Source organism: Gadus chalcogrammus, chromosome 16, assembly GCF_026213295.1.
Source record: "Gadus chalcogrammus isolate NIFS_2021 chromosome 16, NIFS_Gcha_1.0, whole genome shotgun sequence".
In the NCBI taxonomy this organism is placed as follows: domain Eukaryota; kingdom Metazoa; phylum Chordata; class Actinopteri; order Gadiformes; family Gadidae; genus Gadus; species Gadus chalcogrammus.
The window spans coordinates 3,235,167-3,251,946 of record NC_079427.1 but is presented as its reverse complement, the minus strand read 5'-3'; the positions used below and the strand labels follow the sequence as shown (position 1 = coordinate 3,251,946).

Genomic DNA, 16,780 nt, shown 5'->3' with positions numbered 1-16,780 from the left:
TGCGGGACGTTTGAAACAGGTGTTTCAATCGTCCCGCCAGCGACTACTGACACTTAAACCTTTTTTACCTCTAAACTTCAAAACTGTGACATTGCACACTTTATCACAGGTTTAAGTACTAATTCATCTGTTGTATAGTGATATTATTATGGCATGAAACAAAAAATACAACTATTTATTACAAAAAAACTACCGCAGGAAGGATTTTACTTACAGCTCTCGAAAAAAGGTTGGCGGGATAACATCTGAACGGCGTGACGTCATTACACGAAATTTCCCGGGGTTGGTCAGTCTTGCTTGCTGAACGTAGTGACGAATTTTGACGTGAAAGCCTTGCGTGGTTTTCGAGTAAATCGCTGTGTTTCAATCGTCCCGTGTTTCAATCGACCCGGCTCTCCCCTACAAAGAATAGACATAGAACTATGCATTATGTTAGTTAAAATTAATGCATATTTTGTTTATATCTGTAGAACAACGCCCTGAGAGAACCACATTATGAATCTTAGAACAGCTGCAAGAGGCTTTGTAGCTTTCCTTCTGTCAGTACCAGGTTTGTACATTTACGTTGTGAACATTAAGTTGATCTGTTTCAAAGGGTAACATGACAAGCAACCCGAATGAAGAGAGGGTGAAACAACACAGAATTTATCTAATGACATCTAGAGTATTGACCTGTTTTAAGTACCAAATATGTTCTGTTTTACTGAATATTGTAGCGTTGCATTTGAGATTTTAAACAGGCTTGTTGACCAAATTAACCCGTCAATGTGTTCAGTACAACATTGACGGGTTAATTTAGTTCCTATTTAAAGTTCAGTAGTCTTAAGTTGAGACTGTGAACTTATGGTAGAAGTCAGCATTGGTCACCTGCCTTATATTGTGTGTGTTTGTGCCCTGAATCCCTTGATGAGATGTGAGACGATGTCTCCATGCTATAGCTATAGGCTTTTCACTAGCTGTCTCTCTGTTTTTATTACTATAGGTGTATCACTAGCTCTTCCCAGCAGCATAATGTTGGTGTCAAATTATGTTTTTGAACGTTACTCTGACAGCTCAGTGTTCAGCATGTATCTCTAGTTAGAGGTGCACATAGCCTCAATCTCAAGATGTCAATTTTCCACGTTTAAGAACAATCTTACAAGGTCAACTGTCACTGAAACCTATCAATGATTAGAAAGAGGAATATGTTCAAGAAGAAGAGTCCTAAAGTAAAACCTACAGCGTCCTTCACTGTGGAACCACTTGTCACCCCCAACAAGCCCTAAATGAACCATCAAAACATGAGCTTCTGAACAGCCATTTGAGAGTAAAGTGTTTTCTAAATGTACTACTCTGTCCTCTCTCCCCGTCAGTCTCTTCCGTGTCCTGCGTACGACAACCTTTAAGCTCTGACCAATCGCTCGGCTTCTGCAGCACGGAGAGAACCAAAAGAAGAGCAGGATGACCCTCACTATGCCAGCATCCACATCTCTCGCTCTAAGAACCAGGAAGTGCCTCGTGGGTTTGCTGGTGCTCTGGTAGAGTCTGATCATACAGAGCAGGTCCTTTACTCTGCCATCAACCTTAAAAGACCCAAGGCTGTCCCTGAGTAAGCACTCCTGATAGTTCTCATAGATAAACTTTGTGGCTTGAGACTTCCTCATCAAGTCATTTATAAACTGTGTAGAATTTTTAGAGTTACTTAACTTCTCTTTATCTTTTTTTAAATTTTTTAGTAAACTGATGTCAGAGTTGTATACCACCATCAAATATATGTCCCAGAAAGTGCTTTTTTTTTTTTTACATAGATTCAGCTTTAAATGGGTTTTAATACAATTTCTAGCCATACAATTGTATGTTATTGTCATAATCTTCGTTCAGCATTTGTATAGTTTGTTTTGTTTGTTAGTTTCTAAGAATATTCTTCTCGCCAGAAAAAAAACGCTTTCTATCATTGCTTTGTTGGATGATGTGGGAGCTGCAATCACTGATAACCAAACATGGTTCACATTTATTTTATTCTCAGTGGAAAATGTAATATTACGTTTGTTTCGACATTAAAATGTGTTTGAAAACATGTCTCGCGAGAAATGTGCTTTTTATTGTCATAATCTTCTTTCAGTGCTTGAATATGATGTTTAGTGAGTAAGTTAAACTGCTTATGGAGTTTTTCATGCTTCCAGGCTATTTTCTGTTCAAGTAATAACCTAAATGATATATGTTGTTACAAAACACTTTTTTCAAACATATGGAACCATGCAGTCTGGTCTCATAAAATGTTAATATGATATCTTCGGAAACGTTATGCACAATTTTCCTTACGATTCCTACAAATGTCTGGCAACACGAGGGGTCAGTGTGCCTGCACAAGCCCAAAGTAATGCAGAACCAGAAAACATTGTTACACACAAAATATTACGATTGTTTCAGCATTAAAATGTGTTGATACCATTCCTGATCTCCTGATCTCTAGGTTTGTGACTGGTTTGGCTTGATTTCCAAATATGGGCACAGCAAGATATTGTTCTAATAACTCAGACAACCAATCAGATTAAGTTACTAAGTATAAAGGGGGGTTATTCAGTTGGTGAATAACCAACTGAATATTACTAGACCACTAGATACCACTAAACCCTACACACTTTACCTTTGAAGTCTGCATAACCCTGTCAACATTAATATGAATCATCGAAATAACTCATGCATTATCCTGCTTATCACTGATATAAACATATCATCTTTTAGCATCTTTAACATCTTTTAACATCGTTGACCTCAAGACCTAGACCTAAACACACATCTGTGTGGTCCCTGTAATCAGGAAATAGTGGAGGGCAGTTCAATGCTTCTCTCAGTATCTTCCAGACACATCATCATCATCATCATCATCATCATCATCATCATCATCATCACAGATCACTGTAGCTGTACATACAGTTGCTGTCTTACTAGTCCCGATCTCACTCCTCATCTTCCTCTGGATAGGTTGATAAGTCTCTCTCCCTCTCCCTCTCCCTCTCCCTCTCTCTCATTGGCCATACATTTCTCCTGTTTGTTGCTTTAGTTGTTCCTGTTAATCTAGCCCTGTCACTCTGAGAACTTTCTGCCATACGCAAATATTAAATATAATTGCCAAGAGATAAGCTTTGAAGGGGAACCAGCAGGCACAGCTATGTTATATTGTAAGTTAAAAGTGCTTCATTCTTCTTGTGAGAGGGTTCCGCAAATTAATTCTGTTTCTGTTGAAAGTTCGCATTAAAGCTAGACTATTGATGTTGAGAGTGAGATCTAGGTTGAGATCTTCAGCACGATCAAGAGGACAAACTAAGGGTCTTCTACCAGGAAGCAGAAGGACCAGACGGAGTGATGGAGGTAATGATGTGTAATCCAAGCAAATAAATAACTATTTGAGAACGATACTCCCAGCCCGGGACAGTTTGAGGAAACCTAGAAGTGGTTAGAAAAAGGAACACATTTGAAGAATGAGTCTTGAAGTGAAGCCTACACCAGCCTGCATGGTGGGACCACAAATCCCCACCAAAGGTCACAAAATGAATCAGAAAAACAGGAAGTTTAAAGTACTCTTCGGTCCTCTCTTCCCATCGGTCACTTCCTGTTTCTGTGTTTCATAAAACCTCAGCTCTGACCATTCGCTCGGCTCAGACAACGCAGAGGGAAGCAAAGGAAGAGCAGGATGACTATCCACCCACATCTCTGGCTAAGAGAACCGAAAGTGCCTCAACGTCCTGTGGGATCCCCCCGTCCGATCAGATCAGATAGACCAGGTCCTGTACTCTCTGGTCTACTCTCCAAGACCCAATGCTGTCCCTGGGTAAGCCCCTTCTGATACTATCTTAGATATTCAACTCTTAAGTTCTAAATCTTTGTTAAATCTGCTTTCCAGGGTAACTGATTTTGAAAATGTCTCCATCTTCTTTTCAGGGACACTGACCCGACCTCAGAGGGGTACAGCATACTTCATTTCGATGATAAGTAATGTAGTTTGTATTGTAACATCGCAGTGCTACGAATTGATCCTGGTCAAATCTTGAAATACACAAGCCTAACCCAAGTTTAAAGAACATAGGATACACGTTTAACTCTATGGGTTTTATATGTACATGCTATTGTATGATTCATTTGCCATTTTGGGTGACCAGGTTATAGCATTCTGACGACCACCACCACCACCACCAAAATCTGATAGGAGTGAGTGGGAATGCTGTGTGCCAGACAGTGACAGCCTGAACTGCTATATATGCCTCCCCTAAATGAATAAAAAATGTTGACCGGCACTCAGTTGAATCTACACCACCTGCTCATTGCCTGAATGTACTGCACATGTGAGGGGAGGTCTTCAAGGAGAGCCCAACCTACTCCACTTGTACATTGGTTTGTATGGTAGATAGCTCCCTCTATAGGCTACATACAGCTATTGCACGCATATCCGCTGCTTGGCTGATTTGGTTACCAGGTCACCTGCTGATGTGACACACCTGTCAATTCTGTAGTAAAGCCAGGCACTGGATATGATCAGAACAAATGATTTAATTAAAGAGTCCGACTATTATTTTAGATTTATAAGTAAGACTAGAGGTTTACTGATTTTGGCTAATACTCTTTCTTTTTTTATACTATTTTTCCTGACTGGAGTACCCTCTAATGTTTTTGACCAAATCACTTTAAACTATTTTTGATTAACTCTTCCAAATAATTATACACATTTTAAGGGTTAATATTTATCGTTACAACGCCATTTAAAGGGGACATACTATACCAACAGGTGTGAGTGTGATTAGCCGTTACAAGCCGTTCTGAAAATCTGCCTCTTCTGACATCAAAAGTGACGTGTCCACTTAGATCTGTGCAGGATAGATCAGTCTACCAGCCCACCGTGGACTGTAGCAAACGTTGCTCATCTATCCGTCATAGATCTAGGTTGACACGCCCACTTGTGATGTCAGAATAGGCCAATTCTCAAAACGGCTTGTAACAGCTAATCACACTCACACCTGGTGGTATAATGTGTCACCTTTAAAAACTTCATTTGAAATATACAAACAACTCGTAGGCCCCCCCCCACACACACACTAAATAATGTGTTATTATTAATAATGTACCATGAAGTACTGAAGATGGATTTTAAGCCCTGAAAAAGGTGTCACGGACCAACGCGCTGTGGAGCCGCCGGCGTAGACGATAATGCGCCGCCTGAGAGCTGTGATGTCATCGTGGAGCTGAGGGACATGAGAATGATGAGGATGATGATGTCACCTTCCTACTGTGGCGAGCAGGGCACCCGAGGGACACGAAGGCTGTGTAGGGACGTTTTTAAACCCAGAGCAGACGCGTGAATGTATTTGTGTGTGTGTTTTGTGTTCTCACACACCGTCTTCATTTTGCATGGTAGTGTTTTATGTAAGAGATGATGCCATAGAGGAAGTGTCCCTAACTCTCTCCCTTTCCATCACCCCCTCTCACGCCCCCCCCCCCCTCTCTCTCTTTCTCACCTTTACTCCTCGTCTCTCATTCATCCTACTTCCTATTCTGTCCATCCCCATCGGTGCACCATGCTGCAATCCTTTCCTCTCCTCCTCTCCTCCTCTTCTCCCCCCTCTCCCTTCCTCATCTCCTCTCCTTTTGCCCCTTACCTCTCCCCCGTCATACCTCTATCCCTCCCCCCCCCCCCCCCCCCCCCCCCCCCCCGTCCCTCTGTCCCAGCGATGACATCATCCAGAATAATCCCAGGTGGAAGGTGAGTGTGTCGCACAAAGAGTCACGTGATGACGTCCACAAAACACAAATAAATAATGAAATAGATAAATAGGATTACAAATAACCAACAGGACCATTCCAGAGGTCATTCGGATGAACAAAGGAATTCACTGATGCACAATACCCCCAGATGTCCCTCCGCTCCACCCCCAGATAGAAAGGTTATTAACTCATGAAACACCACACATCAACTACACACAGATACACAAACAGCACCAAACATTAACAGTCAACAGAAACACACAAAACAGCAAAAAATCGACCACACACGGATGCACAGACAGCACTAAACACATCAACACACAGATACACACACATGACACACAACATAACATCCACACACAGATACACTGCTGTGGGTCCCTCATCTGGTGTTCTATACCATGTCCCTCCACCAGGGGGAGCCAGGGAGTTTGGCCTGGCCTTTACAAGTGGCCAGGTGGACAGATAGACAAGTAATAATAATAATAATAAATTGTATTTATAACGCACTTTATATCAATTCAATGATCTCAAAGTGCTACAATGCACATTAAAAGAAAAGAGAAAAATGCAACAAAAAAATAAATAAATAGCAGTTTAGCCAAAGGCTTTTCTAGAAAGATGGGTTTTTAGGCCTTTTTTTTAAAAGAATCCACAGTCTGTGGGGCCCTTAGAGGGTCAGGGAGAGCGCTCCACAGACTGGGTGCCGCTGAGAAGAAGGCGCGGTCGCCCATAATTCGGAGCCTTGTCCTCGGAAGCTGGAGGAGGTTGGCTTGTCCAGAGCGGAGATGGCGTGAGGAGGAATGGGGGGTGATGAGTTCTTTGAGGTATAGGGGGGCAGTGCCATGGAGGCACTGGTGGGACAGAAGGGAGAACAAGTAGACAAGGGGAGGGAACTGGTTTGCAACTGCTGCAGTTGTCAGTGGTTGAAGCATAGAAGACGAGCGTAGGGTCTTTCGCTGAAAGCCAGTGGGGGGAAATAGTAAAATGTCTAAAACTAAAGTTTAAATTCACCTAGTGACACCTCAGAAGTTGTATGTGAAAACTGAAAGAAACATTAAGGTGTCTGTTGTGGACTTTTCATTGTGACGGGAGATATTTACCCAGCCAGACAGCATCAGTTAGCTGACCAGACCGGTCCAGCCAAACTCTCTATATATTCTATTTCTATAATATGTATCTATATTATCTCAGCTTTATCTATATGTAACAACTATATATAATCAAAATACGATATTGGACCCCTATATTCTTTATTTTACCTCTATATAATCTATATATTCTATATCCTTATTCTAAATCAAATGTTATTCCATATCTAGTTTATATCTTTATTCTATATCTATATCCTATATAATATGACTATATTCTACATCAAAGGCTATATTTGTTCCCCGCTGGTCAACTGTAGGTGGCCAGTAGTTATTTTCAGGGTAGCTGATAAACTGCGCTGCTTGTTTAATGTGGTCTGGGTGAATATCCACTTTCTACTTTGCATTTGTCTCTGAGGCCCAGCAGTGCATGGTATTCATGCAGTTCAAGTAAAGAGGAAGGAAGAGCTTGAACACCTTTGTTCTAGTTACTATCTTAAACTGCAGGCACGGAAGTTTCCACAGACTTTTTCTGTCACACCAGCTACCTCCTCTACAGTAAGAATCATTTTTACTTGAATTGTACTGGTTTACTTAAGAAATAAACATTCCTATATCAAGCACAATAACCAATTAATGTGATCAAGTGAATACAAAGAACAGACATAGGACTATGTATTTTGAGAATTAAAATTAATACATATTTTGTCTATATCTGTAGGTCAAAGCCCTGGGAGAAACAAACTATGAATCTTAGAACAGCTGCAAGAGGCTTTGTAGCTTTCCTTCTGTCAGTACCAGGTTTGTACATTTACGTTGTGAACATTGAGTTGATCTGTTTCAAAGGGTAACATGACAAGCAACCCGAATGAAGAGAGGGTGAAACAACATGTTGTGAATTTATCTAGTGACATCTAGAGCATTGACCTGTTTTAAGTACCAAATATGTTCTGTTTTACTGAATATTGTAGCGTTGCATTTGAGATTTTAAACAGGCTTGTTGACCAAATTAACCCGTCAATGTGTTCAGTACAACATTGACAGGTTCATTTAGTTCCTATTTAAAGTTCAGTAGTCTTAAGTTGAGACTGTGAACTTATGTTAGAAGTCAGCATTGGTCACCTGCCTTGTATTGTGTGTGTTTGTGCCCTGAATCCCTTGATGAGATGTGAGATGATGTCTCCATGCTATAGCTATAGGAGTTTCACTAGCTGTCTCACTGTGTTTATCACTAGGTGTATCACTAGCTCTTCACCAGCTGCATAATGTTGGTGTCAAATTATGTTTTTGAACGTTACTCTGAGTCTGACAGCTCAGTGTTCAGCATGTATCTCTAGTTAGAGCTGCACCTAGCCTCCATCTCATCTGTATCTTGTGATCATGCATTTCATCCTAATCATCATTGTCAATGTGTTGGTTTTTTACAGCATTACAGGGTGACCCTAACTGGGCAGTTACTTACCCATCTAGTAATATCTGCGAATTGAGAGGATCAACAGTTGAAATCCTCTGTAATTATAAATACCCTTCCGCAAATAGAGTGGAGAAAAAACTCTGGTTTATTAATAAACACAAAGGGGCAGTTGATCTGAAAGATGATACAGACTATACAGATCGTGTTGAATACAGCTGTGTTGAGCCCAGCTGTTCCAGGCCCAGCTGTACTGGAACGTGTACACTGAGAATCAAAAACCTGACACAGAGTGACTCTGCTGAATACAAGTTTAGGATTACAACAAACAATGGAGGGGCATATAGTGGTGCCCCTGGAGTGAAGTTATCTGTGACAGGTAAACATTGATTGCTAATGAAGCTATTCATCTGTTTGTGCGTGTGTGCGCGTGTGTGCGTGTGTGTGTGTGTGTGTGTGTGTGTGTGTGTGTGTGTGTGTGTGTGTGTGTGTGTGTGTGTGTGTGTGTGTGTGTGTGTGTGTGTGTGTGTGTGTGTGCGTGTGTGTGTGCGTATGCAACTGCATTTAATTTTTTCTGTTTAGACTATTCTTTTTATAATTAATTTTTGTGTAATTTCTTCCCTGGCCCAGATTTCCAGGTGGAAGTGGTCATTCTTACTAGGTATCATGACGGGGTACAGCTGAAATGTCACAGCATGTGTTATTTACCTCGTCTTACGTACACCTGGTACAGGAACGGAAGTCAACAATATCAAGGAATGTACTGGTTCAACATTAACCCTGAATACAGGGTTTCATGTGCTGTTAAAGGATCCGAACATCTCCACTCTCCATCAGTGTGTAAGAGCGCCACAGTACACTGACATGAGTCAAAGCGTATTGGGTCTTAGTGTAACAAAGTACATCTAGTATAAGTATGAATGGACAACTATCGTCCATGTTGAAGCAGTCCTCAGCCTCAGGGTAGGCCTACTAGTAGTACAGGGTGGGCTACTGGTACTACTGATGCCACTTAAGATTTGGGTAGAACAGAAACATACACTACTTGCTTTGATTTCATCCGTATGAAAAGCAGGATAATTACTAAGTTTGAAGCTAACAAATGTGTGAATTAGGAAAATAGCCGATTGCATAGATTTCCCTCTGGATTGTAATTTTAGAAGATAATTCAGACAAAGGGTTGTCCAGTTGGTATGGACTGCTTCTTTATTTTTATTATTGATTGACATTATGACCGCAGCCAGTCTATAACGAGCAATGCGCAACGACAACCTGCAAGTTGCACTTCAAAGATAAACTGGATTCAATACAAGGCTTGGAAATGCTCATAACACTAGCCTTAGAACTTCCTAATGCTTTTTTTTTTTTATGCTTTTTTTATACTTGGGTACACACTTGACATAATTGTATTAATACAATTTGTTTTATAACTAATGTGATATAACTGTCAACAGACGCTCCAGAGATCCCCTCAGTGGGATGGACTCCGCCTGGTGTAATAAAGGAGGGCAGTTCAGTGAATCTGACCTGCACCAGCGAGGCCAACCCAGTAGCAAAGTACACCTGGACCAAGGTTACTACAGGTCATCCCCCCGGACGCAGTGTCCAAGGACAACAGCTTTCCTTTCATCCCATCCAGTCTTCAGACTCAGGACAATATCTCTGCACAGCTAAGAATGACCTAGGGACAACAAATTCGTCCTCATTCTCTATTGATGTGAAATGTGAGTAAAAGAACACACAGAATAACATCTCAACCCCTGCTCCTAGTGTCACTAACAAAGGAAAACTAGCATTATGTATCTCGCTGACATTGCAGTTATGTGCACGGTTTCTTATCTTTAGGATGTAAATGTATAATTTGTGTTTATGACAGACGCTCCAAAGACCCCCTCAGTGAGCGTGAGACCCCCTGGTGAAATAAAGGAGGGAGGTTCAGTGACTCTGAGCTGCAGCAGTGATGCCAACCCAGCAGCTGACTACACCTGGTTCAAGGACAACCAACCTCTGCCCTGGGAACCAAGGCGACCTTATACCTTGGACCCAGTCAGCTCTAAAGACAGGGGAACGTACCGCTGCCAAGCAAGGAACCAATATGGATATCTGGGCTCCAACTCGTTTTTCGTAGATGTCCTGTGTGAGTGGAAAACGATAGTAACAAAAAACTTAAAGTTAAAGAGTAATAATACAAATCTGTACCGTCTAATATGTCAACATATTTGCAATATACCGTCTTGCAAAATTGTTAAGCTGCTGTTCATGTATTGCTTATGATTGGTAAACTATGATTCACAGAGAGATTTTATTATTTGAAACAGCATTTTGTATCCCACTGACATTGCAGTTATGTGCACGGCTTCTTATCTTTAGGATGTGAATATATATCATTGTGTTTATGACAGACGCTCCAAAGACCCCCTCAGTGAGCGTGAGACCCCCTGGTGGAATAAAGGAGGGAGGTTCAGTGACTCTGAGCTGCAGCAGTGATGCCAACCCAGCAGCTGACTACACCTGGTTCAGGGAACATGGAGGCTCAGTGGAGGAATTAGGAGAGAACTACACCATCAGTAACATCACAACTGAGCTTGGAGGAAATTATTACTGTGAAGCTCGTAATGCAGTTGGACTTCAGAATTCAACTTTGATGTTCCTTAATGTGACAGGTAATTGTTTCTTTAGAAAAGCACATTGTTTAAAGTCAGACCAAACGCTTGAATAATACCTGAGTACCAGCACCATCGATACTAAGACACAGACTCATGCAACGGCTCTATTCAATTTGTGATTGGCTTAAATTATGTGTTGCCACTTTTATTAACTTTGGAGATCTGTCACATCTAGCCTCTAATATATATATGGACAGTATTTCATCCTTCACATGAATCAAGTGTTAAATCACTGTGTTTCAGCCACACCATCATCTCCATCATCAATGTCTACAACTGTGGCAGCAGGAACTGTAGCTGTTTTACTGGCCACCATGCTCCTCTTTATCTTCCTCTGGATGAGGTGAGATATTCTCTCTCTATCTCTCCACAATCTTCATCTTCTTCTTCTTCTTCTTCTTCTTCTTCTTCTTCTTCTTCTTCTTCTTCTTCTTCTTCTTCTTCTTATCGCTCTGTTCTCTTCCCCAGAAGAAAGAGGTCTTCTAGGAAAGCACGTGGCCAGGGAGGAAGGCCAGATACCAGGGAGGAGGTGAGAGACAGGAAGCTATTTGTTACTATGACTCCTTTACTCCTTCCACTACCGACTAGTGTGGTGGAAATACCCCGAGCCCATACCTCTAAAATCTCATGCACTTGCAGTTTCTGTAACTCTGAGCCCATTCGCTGCGAGACCTATAAAACAATATGCAGACACAATGCCCAAGAGATTAGCTTTAAAGGGGAACCATCGCGCAAGGGGAACCAAATCAAATAGCATGAATGCTTTTTTATAATGCTAACGTGACTCTTAGATAGAAACTTGTCAATGGACGAGGTTACGTATTAAAGTTGTATTCACTTTATGTTTAGTTATGTCTATTCATGCAATGTAGTTTCATTCTAATGAAATAGCATCAACATTTATTAACTTATTGTTACATTTCTAATTTATCATTAAATAAGTTGACTACCCCCACAGCTGTGGCTGACGTTATGGGGCAAATTCAATTGTGGGCTAGCCCATTGCTGTTATCCGTGGTCATATCAATTATACCAAAAATAACTTTACGAGTACCGAAATCCCAGACAAGTTGCACCATTGGGGCAACTTGTCTAGGTTCCTTTTTTTTGTGAGATCAAGAGTGATATATATATATATGTATATATATATACATATATATATATATAGATATATATATATATATATATATATATATATATAGATATATAGATATATATATATATACAAACAGAGAGACTTCTACATATATATATATATACATATATATATATATATATATATATAGATATATATATAGATATAGATATAGATATATATATATATATATATATAGATAGATATATATATATATATACAAACAGAGAGACTTCTGCCAGTGAGCAGAATGAGAAGACTGAGTTATAGAAGTAGTGATGTATAATCCAAGCAAACAAAGCAAACTGAAACCTAGCAATGATTAGAAAGAGGAATATGTTCAAGAAGGAGAGTCTTAGAGTGAAACCTACAGCGGCCTTCACTGTGGAAGCACTAGTCAACCCCAACTGTCCTAAATGAACCATAAAAACATGAGCTTCTGAAGAGCCAACTGAGAGTAAAGTGTTTTCTAAATGTACTACTCTGTCCTCTCTCCCCGTCAGTCTCCTCCGTGTCCTGTGTATGACAACGTCTCAGCTCTGACCAATCGCTCGGCTTCTGCAGCACAGAGAGAACCAATAGAAGAGCAGGATGACCCTCACTATGCCAGCATCCACATCTCTCGCTCTAAGAACCAGGAAGTGCCTCGTGGGTTTGCTGGTTCTCTGGTAGAGTCTGATCATACAGAGCAGGTCCTTTACTCTGCCATCAACCTTAAAAGACCCAAGGCTGTCCCTGAGTAAGCACTCTTGATAGTTCTCGAAAATAAACTTTGAAGCTTGAGACTTCATCCTCCCAAGGGACGGCTTGTGGAGGCAAAGCCATTTATAAACCGTTGACAATTTACTGAGTTTCTTAACTTCTCTTTCTCGTTTTCACTTCTTCTTTTCATTTGCAGTAAACTGATGTCAGATACCACCATCAAATAAACAGCCACGTTTTGATATTGATTCAGCATTAAATGGGTTAGAATAAAATTTCTAGCAATAAATGTGTATTTTATTGTCATCATCTTCGTTCATTGATTGTATATATCGTTTAGTTTGTTAGTTACTAATAATATTTTTCTTAACAGAAAAGAACGCTTCCTATCATTACTTTGTTGGTCAGAATGGGTGCTGCTATCACAAAACATAGATATCAAATGTATACATTTTTTTGTTGACATTCATTTTATTCTCAGTGGAAAATGCTTGTTTCGGCATTAAGATGTGTTTGATAACATGCCTCGCGAGAAACATGCTTTTTATTTCACTGATTGTATACGATGTTTAGTGAGTAAGTTAAACTGCTAATGGTGTTTTTCATGCTTCCAGGCTATTTTCTGTTTAAGTAATAACCTAAATCATATATAAAAACACGTATTTAAAAAATGTGGAAACATGCTGGCTGGTCTCAAAAAACGTTCGTATGATATCTTATTTTCCGTAAGATTCCGACAAATTTCTGGCAGCACGAGTGGTCAGTGCGCCTGCACAAGCCCCAAGGAGTGCAGAGCCACAAAACATTGCAACACATGCAATATTACGATGGTTTCGGCATTAAAATGTGTTGATACCATTCCTGATCTCCTAATCTCTAGGTTTGTGACTGGTTTGGCTTGATTTCCAAAACATGGGCACAGCCAAATATGGTTCTAATAACTCAGACAACCAATCAGATTAAGTAACTAAGTAAAGGGGGATTATTCAGTTGGTGAATAACCAACTGAATACTACTAGACCACTAGATATCACTAAACCCTAGACACTTTACCTTTAAAGTCTGCATAACCCTGTCAACATTAATATGAATCATCTAAATTCCTCATGCATTATCCTGCTGCATCACTGATATAAACATATCAACTTTTAGCATCTTTAACATCTTTGACCTCAAGACCTAGACCTAAACACACATCTGTGTACTCAGGTCCCTGTAATCAGGAAATAGTGGAGGGCAGTTCAATGCTTCACTCAGTATCTTCCAGACACATCATCATCATCACTGTAGCTGTACGCAGAGTGGCTTCATGCAGTTGCTGTCTTACTGGTCCCCATACCCCTCCTCATCTTCCTCTGGATATGTTGATAAGTCTCTCTCTCTCTCTCTCTCTCTCTCTCTCTCTCTCTCTCTCTCTCTCTCTCTCTCTCTCTCTCTCTCTCTCTCTCTCTCTCTCTCTCTCTCTCTCTCTCTCTCTCTCTCTCTCTGGCCATACATATCTCCTGTTGCTTCTTTATCTCTCTGTTCTCTTCACCAGAAGAAAGATGGCTTCCAGAAACCATGTGCCCAGGGAGGAAGGCCAGACACTGGGGTGGAGGTGGGAGGCAGGAAGCCATTTCTTACTTAGCCATCCTTGACTAAGACACACTCACACAAATGCCCCGAGCCCACGCTCCAACACCACGTGTAAAACTTCTAGTTGTTGCTTTAGTTGTTCCTGTTAATCTAGCCCTGCCATTCTGACAACTTTCTGCCAATATGTAAATATAATTGCCAAGAGATTAGCTTTTAAGGGGAACCAGCAGGCACAGCTGTTATATTCTACGATAGTAGTGCTTCATGGTTGTTGTGAAAAGGGGTCCCATCTGTCCCCCCTGGTTCCTACGCCCTTGCATACAAGATAGACTATTGATAACGAGAGTGGTTGAGAGCCAGTGAGAAGAATGACCAGACAGAATGCTGCGAGTAATGATTTGTAATCCAAGCAAATAAATATCTATGATATATTTATTCTAATATATTTGAGAATGACACTATACCAGCCCGAGACTTTCGGAGGAAACCTAGCAGTGGTTAGAAGAAGGAACACGCTTAAAGAATGAGTCTGGAAGTGACGCCTGCATCTGGCTGCATGGTGGGCCCACAAATCCCCACCAAAGATCACTGAATGAACCAGAAACACAGGAAGTGTAAAGCTTCATAAATGTACTCTTCTGTCCTCTCTGCCCATCGATCACTTTCTGTTTCTGGGTTTGAAAATGCCTCAGCTCTGACTATTCGCTCGGCTCAGAGAGCACAGAGAGAAGCAAAGGACGAGCAGGATGACCTTCACTATCCACCCACATCTCTCGCTAAGAGAACCGAAAGTGCCTCAACGTCCTGTGGGATCCCCCCGTCAGATCAGATCAGATAGACCAGGTCCTGTACTCTCTGGTCAACTCTCCAAGACCCAACGCTGTCCCTGGGTAAGCCCCTTCAGATACTATCTTAGATATTCAACTTTTAACTTCTAAATCTTTGTAAAATCTGCTCTCCAGGGTAAATGATTTCCGTTTTCTTTGCAGGGACACTGACCAGACCTCGGAATTGTAAAGTATACTTTATTTAGATGATGAGTGATGTAGTCTGCAACATAGTGCTATGAATTGATCCTGGTCAAATCATGAAATGCACAAGCCTAACCCAAGTTTGAAAAATGTAAGACACGTGTTTAACTCTATGGGTTTTATATCTGCATGCTATTGTATGATTCATTGGCCATTTTGGGTGACCAGGTTATAGCATTCTGGCCACCACCACCACCACTACCAAAATCTGATAGGAGTGAGTGGGAATAGTGTGTGCCAGACAGTGACAGCCTGAACTGCTACATATGCCTCCCCTAAATGAAAAAAAGTTGAACGGTACTCAGTTGAATCTACACCACCTGCTCATTGCCTGAATGTACTGCACATGTGAGGCGAGTTCTTCAAGGAGAGCCCAACCTACTCCACTTGTACATTGGTTTGTATGGTAGATAGCTCCCTCTATAGGCTACATACATGCTATTGCACGCATATCCACTGCTTGGCTGATTTGGTTACCAGGTCACCTGCTGATGTGATACACCTGTCAATTATGTAGTAAAGCCAGGCACTGGATATGATCAGAACAAATTATTTAATTAGTCTGACTATTATATTAGATTTATATGTAAGACTAGAGGTATACTGGTTTTCAAAAAAAAAAATTATACTGTTTTGGACCAAATCACTATTTACTATTTTGGATTTATTCTTCCAAAGAATTGTAAGGGTTCAGATTGTATCATGTCAGATTTAACAACTGCCGTTCGAAATACGAACAACTTCTAGCACACACACACACACACACACACACACACACACACACACACACACACACACACACACACACACACACACACACACACACACACACACACACACACACACACGCACAAAATAATAAATGTGGAAGGCTTGTATGGGACTCGGGTGCGGGGTTGCAAAAAATGATGACCATCCTGATAACGGCACCACACAAAACAATGAGAGAAAAAGGATGGACAGAACGAGAAATCGAGAGAAAGACGGAAAAACAAATGATGGAGAGATAAACCATCCTGATCACGTGATACACATGATGAAAATGATGTCGAGAACATCAGACACCCAAAATAGAGGATGAAAAAATCAATGGAGAAAACGAGGTAATCGAGAAAAAAGAGTATGAATTTAATTGTACTTTTCATCTTCCATCTCTCTGTCTCTCTGGGAGGATGAACAATAGAGGGGATCATGTTCTCTCTCTCCATGGTTAATCAGAGCTTGCTCGCTCCACTCCCTGCCACGCCTCTCTTTAATAAATCACCTCTGAGACGACAGGCCTGTCCACACAACCTGGAGCCTACTGTCTCTCTACCTCTCTCTATAGACCCATACCTCGCTCGCTCTCTCCCTCTGTCTCTCTACCTCTTTCACTCTCTCTTTGTACCCATACCTCGCTCGTTCTCTCTCTCTGTCTCTCTTCCTTGCTCAGC

General features: G+C 41.0%; 1 protein-coding gene across 1 annotated transcript; it reads left to right on the top strand.

Annotated features, from left to right (window-relative positions):
• Positions 1-7,283: 7,283 nt before the first annotated feature.
• Positions 7,284-13,848, top strand: LOC130406075 (B-cell receptor CD22-like). The gene is made up of 11 exons (XM_056611451.1): positions 7,284-7,385; positions 7,549-7,628; positions 8,255-8,617; positions 8,869-9,078; positions 9,693-9,962; positions 10,115-10,375; positions 10,641-10,901; positions 11,148-11,247; positions 11,373-11,433; positions 12,543-12,778; positions 12,938-13,848. The coding sequence occupies exons 2-11, from the start codon at positions 7,574-7,576 to the stop codon at positions 12,966-12,968; spliced, it is 1,848 nt and encodes a 615-aa protein (XP_056467426.1). The 5' UTR covers positions 7,284-7,385; positions 7,549-7,573; the 3' UTR covers positions 12,969-13,848.
• The last annotated feature ends 2,932 nt before the right edge of the window (positions 13,849-16,780 follow it).